The following is a 6,930-nucleotide window of genomic DNA, read 5'->3' on the forward strand; positions in this document are numbered from 1 at the left end:
TCGATTGTCGATATTTTTTAATCGATTGTAAGGGTTTCGATTAATTAAAAAAATCGATTTTCATAAAAAAATGGGTTAAAAAAATTATAAGGGTTTCGATTTATTAAAAAATCGATTTTTTAAAAATAGATTTTCATAAAAAATGGGTTGAAAAAAAAATACACAACGTTAATAATCAAGTTTTCACTTCTGCCGGCACTCCCGGAGTGCAACCCGTCTTTTTATTTTTTTTTCCTGAAATGACGTCGTCTCAGAATTCCACGCGGGTGAATCTGCGGGCAAAAGTTAGTGCCTGATAAAATGCCTTAAATACTCTTCCTCTATTATAGGACGGACGTGAGTCATTTCGCATAGCTCCACCTATTTTCAATATTTATAAGAGCATAAACTGCTCCAGTATGAGTGACGTCACAAAAGCGGTTATTCTGATAACGTCACTCGGTTCGAGTTGAGTTCGTCAAACGAGTTCTTGTTTCCCAAGTTAATGAATTCGGTGCAAATCAGGTCACGGGTTTTAGAATAATCGCTAAAACCACTTAATGTATACGCGTGTGCATTAATTACTAAAATAACACTTAACATTTTTGTAACTCCAAACTGTACACATTTAGCTTTGATTATATACTACACATATTATAATTAAATACATTTAGTTTTACTGTAAAGTATTTAAAACAGCTTTTATACAATTTATGAAATTATAACAGTATTTTAGATCTTATTATAACCGTTTCAATATCTACTTAGCATTATGCTAAGTACTCACATACGGTCTTGCTCGCTAGTTTTACTCCGAATCGAAGGAAATGACAATATATTTGACATACTTATTTAATTCCATCGAGTTGGCTCGAAGCGAGCCTTCGAGCTGTCAGTTTTGCGGTCCACACGGTGGTTATTGCTCGATTTGGAGTAAAACTATCGAACAAAACCGTATGTGAGTACTTTGCATTGGGTAGTAAAGGATCAATCAAGTATAATTTATTTACAGCTAATTGAAAACATAACATGACATTTTCACCAACTTTTTGGCTGCATTTTTAATACCAAATTATACTTCTATAGTAGTTATATTATTATAATTTATAAATAATTATAAAAAAACTATGATAATCACTCACTCGATTTTCATGGTCGATCTTTCCAGGATACACCCCCATATAAAATGCACTATCACAAAAATGTCCCTAGCGGAAAACCCACATGCGTAGGTAAATGTAATAAAAATAAAATTTACCTGTTAATTTTCCACTTTGTCCCTTTCTATCTTGAGATAAAAGACACCTGTCTCGCTCACCTCATTAAAAGTAAAGTATTTATAATAAAATTCTTGTTTTGATGCTACAGTTTGTTGATAAAAGTCGAAGAGGAGGCGTTTTTATTGTGCTAGTGTTTTTGTGATTGACTTTATATTATAAAATTTATGTAGGTACGTATTATTTTTATTTCAATTAAAATTAAAACCTGTACTAATAATGTTTACTTGTTGAAATCTGCCGGGCTAGCACGGCCACCAGTAGAAATGCGAAAGTATAGACAAACTGTGGAGATAAACTTAAGGTGAAGTTCCGATCTTTTTTCTTTCTGAAAAATTCAATTATAATGCCACTTTATGACAGACTAATAGTCCTAAAAATTCAAATAATATCCTACTTCATGACATATATTGTAGTCTGTCATAAAGTGGAATTTTATTTGAATTTTTGTCGATCGCGATTAGCCGCGGTAAAGATCGAAACGGACCTTAAGTTTATGTCCACAGTTTGTCCATACTTTCGCATATCTACTGGTGGCCATGCTAGCCCGGCTGGTATGGGGAGACTTTGAGACTAAGGAAAAGACGTAGGATACTTTTATACCGGAAAACTGTACGGTTTCCGCTTTAAACAAATTTTGGAGCAACGGAGTTGCGGGAATCAATTAGTTTTATATATTATAATTATTATAAATGATTCACCCTATATTAAATATGTAACAAACAATCAATTTTAGATTTTGCGGACGAGAAAATATGTAAATGCAAAACCTGTTAGCTTAGGCGTCCCGTTTGATGACTTTGTTTGTTTTGGTTATTTTGTAGAGCACACAAAAAACTGGTTTAATTGATGTTTGTTTTATGTTAAAGAAGATAAAAACAAATTATTAATTACTAGGTGACCCAGTGAACTTCGTAAAACTTTTCTCTTCTTTTACCGAACCGGTATTAGGCCTCATGTAGATTGTAGACGTTCTAAAAGTGTTAACTTTGTTATCCTATTTAGAAATAAATATTTCTATTTTTTATTTTATCTATATATATAAAACTCAAAGGTGACTGACTGACATGGTGATCTATCAACGCACAGCCCAAACCACTTGACGGATCGGGCTGAAATTTGGCATGCAAGTAGATGTTATGACGTAGGCATCCGCTAAGAAAAGATTTTGATCAATTCCAACCCCAAGGGATTAAAATAGGGGATGAAAGTTTGTATATAATAATACTTCTTAACGCGAGCGAAGCCGCGGGCAAAATCTCGTTACTAATATATCCCTTATCTGGACTTCCACAAATATTTCAATACTAAAACTAGCAAAATCGGTTCAGCTGTCCTCGAGTTTTAGCGAGACTAACAAAATTTAAAATTATTTTTTTGTAACTATACATTTAAATAGGCTTTATATAGTGTAACCCGCAAGTTTAAAAAAAAATTCGTTCACAGGAAACCGTACAGTTTTCGTGATTAAACTATGATGCCTTTTTCCACAAACTATCCGCATACTCACGAAAATTGGTTCTTGTAAAGAACTTTCTAAACACACCATGCCGGAGTTCCGCGGCGGAAATTCCGCATGATTACGTCAGCAATGTCAAACGCATACAAAGCATAGAATAAAACACGACGGAAGTTCGGCATGATGTGTCATCGGTAATTTAAAGTACCGGCGGAAAATTGCAGGCGGAATCAAGCCGAACTTCCGCCGCGGAAATTCGGCATAGTGTGTTTAGACACATAGACAAACGCACTTTAGTCACATTTTTATTACACATTGTAACAAATCTTTTTTATGTGTCACTAGTCACTACACAATAGAATATAAATCTCAACTAGAACAAAAGGCTAAGGTATATTTTATGGATTTGATTTTATATGAGTTATTGTTTTTGTTGGTTTGCTATAGCAACAATAAACAACATACCAACAATAACAATAAACTGGAAACCTGACAAGTGACATATTATATGTCAGGTTTCCAGTTGAACCGAATAGTCGTAAAAATATCTAGTATGTTTCATTGAGTTTTCCTCATAAATTTTATTAGAATTATTCGAATTAAACGTTTGCCAACTCAATAAATACATATTATCATAAGTCCTTAAAAATTAAACCGATAAAATTATGTAAATGGTTTATATGGTTTAGATAATTATCTTTCTTAAGTCAGGGTAAAACTATGTCTAAATATTAATAATAAAAGATGATTGGACATTAACGACAAGTTGTTGAAAACAAACTGTTTACGCTTACAACACAAACAAAGTAATTTTGAATAAAATATGAGGTAAAAGTCAGCAAATATACTTTTATTAGGTCCAACAATGACCTAGGTCCTATATAATATAGATCAGTATAATTTATTTTGTACGGGAATGGGCTTTTATTTGGATAAGCAAAGGACTTTATGTCATCACAAAACTAACATAATAAATAAAATTGGTCTGTTTACATACTTTCATCTGAATTTCATTTGCGGTATCTGTGCCTTTTACCCATGATGGGATAATATTATATTATTGTAAGTTTTTTTTTTAATGAAATAAGGGGGTAAACAAGCAAACGGGTCACCTGATGGAAAGCAACTTCCGTCGCCCATGGACACTCGCAGCATCAGAAGAGCTGCAGGTGCGTTGCCTGCCTTTTTAATAGGGAATAGGGTAATAGGGGAGGGTAGGGATGGGAAGGGAATAGGGGAGGGTAGGGAAGGGAATAGGGTAGGAGATTGGGCCTCACTCACTCGGCGAAACACAGCGCTAGCGCTGTTTCACGCCGGTTTTCTGTGAGAACGTGGTATTTCTCCGGTCGAGCCGGCCCATTCGTGCCGAAGCATGGCTCTCCCACGTATAATAAAGTACAAGCAATTACGAACATGAAGACTATAATATTCGTTCATGATTGTCCAAGAAGGAACTGCGAACCGGTGCCGCCATTCCGAAACTAGTTTTCTTTAATTATTTAGGTACTTGACATGTCCTTAATGTGTTTTTGATTGTTTTTTTTTCATCCATCTTCGAAAATAATGCCAGGGTTTTTTTAGTGAAGGTTTCAAATAACTCACATTAATAATAATAATTGGTATTTTTCAGAATCATGTCTACAACGCATTTCATCGTGTTTTCCATGCTGCTAGCTGTGAGCTACAGCCAGAGGTCACCTTATGCTGGTCGAGATCCGATTGGCTACCCCAAGATCGAAGTGACCACCGTCAGCACCACTACAGTGAGAAACCAGGACACTTTGGGCAACAAGTAATATTCTATAGATATTTAAAAACTTTGTAGGTACTATTAACTAATAAACAATTTATTCATAAGCAGATAATAGGGATGATGACAAGGTCAAAGATTAGCGAATTTTGTTAATAAAATAAAGAAATCACGGTAAAAAATAAGTGTTCCCAAAATTACAGCCCGATAGCATTTTAATTTTTTTTGTTATGCGCCTTCAAAGTTAGATAATCAAGTCGATTTTTTTTTCAATTAAATTTCTTAATATTTATATACCAATCGATAACTTATGCAATTAAAAGCAACTTTTGTTATGAAACCACTTTCATAAACGCAATATTTAATATACCTACCGAACAAAGTTCTCTTCCGTCACGAAAGAGTGACGTCAGTCTTTCGTAGCACTTTGTATGGAGCGTTTCGGGCAGGTCTATTTTATGAGATGTTTGAATTGTCATATCTTGGTGAATTTTTAAACTATCAGAGTCATTCTTTCAGCGATGTTCCTATTTTTAAGGGTCTTTCAATTACCAATAAGAAAAAAAATAGTCATCAAGTCTATTCGACATGACCATTGACCACGACTTAGGCCATATTTTGTTCATCGCCACCGTCACCCTAGACGTGACCGACAAAAATTCAAATAAAATGACACTTTATGGCCATATTTTGGGCCGATACAATTGCATCTTATGACCTAGGCTATAGGTTCCATTTGCTACCGACATTGGTTACCTGACAACATTAGAAAAAAGATGATCTATGTGACATTATTGGCAAAAATTTCAAGGAAAAAATACTGACTTGAGGAAGAATAGCGAGAAGAATTTTGATCAGTCTGGCCATCAAATTATCCTTTTTTTGTACTTGTGTATCAACTTTCGCCAAAAATCATACTTACTAAAATAACCACATGAAAGTTTCTAACATCTTTATTCATAGTTCCAAATTCCAATGATGCTATAATCACTCTAACGTTGAAATTTTCCATATTCCAGATTCGGTGAAAACCAAACAACAACAACGACAACAACAGAGCGATTGCCGCTTGAAGCACTCGGCGACAGAGAGCTGGTGAACAGACTGGGCCAGCTGCCTCAAGACAAGCAACCCTTCTGGTTCCTCAACTGGCAGGAGTTGGAGAAACACAGGACCAGGCCTCACACATTCGACCAGAAACCAAACGTCTTCATCAGCCCAGTGACTCTTCCACCGAATACAATCAACAACAACCAGGTGCCGCAGCAAAATAGTTTAAACAACCAGGTTGCCCAACAAACAAATGTCTTGAACAATCAAGTGCAACCCCAAAATAACTTAAACCAAGTGCCACAACAGAACGCTATCAACAACCTGGTTGTGCAAAGACCCCAGAACAGCTTGAACAACCAAGTAGTGCAAAGGCCCCAAGCTGGGTTGAACAACCAAGTGGTGCAAAGGCCCCAAGCTGGGTTGAACAACCAAGTGGTGCAAAGGCCCCAAGCTGGGTTGAACAACCAAGTGGTGCAAAGGCCCCAAGCTGGGTTGAACAACCCAGTAGTGCAACAGCAAAATGCTTTCAACAACCAAAGAATGCCTCAGCTAAATTTTAGATCTTTTTAAATAAACTTGGATTGCTATAATTTGTTGTGTGTTTATTCAAAGACCATTTATTCAAACTCTATGTAGAGAGAGAGTGCTCACAGAAATTTTAATAAACGAATGCTTTAAGGCAAGGCTGTTCCTAAAATTTGCAGGTCGATGTCTGTCAGTACGAATATCGACATAAAGGACATTAAAATAACATTCATAACAGCGCGCCGTGTACAGTGGCGGTTACGACGCTCGCCGCGTTCTTGATAGGGCGAAATAGGAGAAAATTATACATTTTATTTTATTTTTTTAATCACTGAATCATTTATTAAAAACTATTCGATTATTTTGTTACAACTATATAAAAGCTGTCCTTTTTGTAAAAAATCATATGATTGTCATTGAAAATTACTTTTTTAAATTTCTTTTTCAATTAGATGTTCCAATTTGAAGTGTATTTTGATGGTGATTTTTTTCCAGAATGACCATGCCATTTTTCAATATTCTGTTCGGTTATTTTGTTCCTTTGTTCCTTTTTGAGTCTATATCAATTTTGGTGTAAGAGAATTCCACATAATTTCTTCAGACAGGAAGCTTAAAAATCAGTCTTTTCGAACTGGTTCACCTTAAGAGGAGTCCATACCGCCTTTTTTCCATACAAACACTGTCCCCTGTTTCCTCCCTGGATAATGCCGGTAGAGTTATGATTTTTTTCCTGAAGATCTATGGCCACTATTAGCATGTCCCTATATTTTTTTTTTCATAATTTTATTATTAAAAAAGATAAGAACGTCCAGAAACCCAAAAAATGGCAAGATTTTCCTCTGTGTTCAAACACCCAGAAAACAAAACTGGCTAAAATATACAAAAAA

The 6,930-nt window shown here is 35.2% G+C and overlaps 1 protein-coding gene across 4 annotated transcripts; it reads left to right on the forward strand.

Annotated features, from left to right (window-relative positions):
• The first annotated feature begins 1,363 nt into the window (after positions 1 to 1,363).
• LOC121735553 lies at positions 1,364 to 6,108 on the forward strand. Of its 4 annotated transcripts, none has more exons than XM_042126403.1 (4): positions 1,364 to 1,429; positions 4,346 to 4,507; positions 5,485 to 5,878; positions 5,915 to 6,108. In XM_042126403.1, the coding sequence occupies exons 2-4, from the start codon at positions 4,350 to 4,352 to the stop codon at positions 6,086 to 6,088; spliced, it is 726 nt and encodes a 241-aa protein (XP_041982337.1). In that variant the 5' UTR covers positions 1,364 to 1,429; positions 4,346 to 4,349; the 3' UTR covers positions 6,089 to 6,108. The 4 variants fall into 4 exon arrangements, with proteins under 4 accessions (XP_041982337.1, XP_041982336.1, XP_041982334.1 ...); XM_042126402.1 differs by having other exon boundaries at positions 5,485 to 5,722; positions 5,753 to 6,108; XM_042126400.1 differs by having other exon boundaries at positions 5,485 to 6,108.
• The last annotated feature ends 822 nt before the right edge of the window (positions 6,109 to 6,930 follow it).

Source organism: Aricia agestis, chromosome 17 (genome assembly GCF_905147365.1).
Source record: "Aricia agestis chromosome 17, ilAriAges1.1, whole genome shotgun sequence".
Taxonomy (NCBI): Eukaryota; Metazoa; Arthropoda; class Insecta; order Lepidoptera; family Lycaenidae; genus Aricia; species Aricia agestis.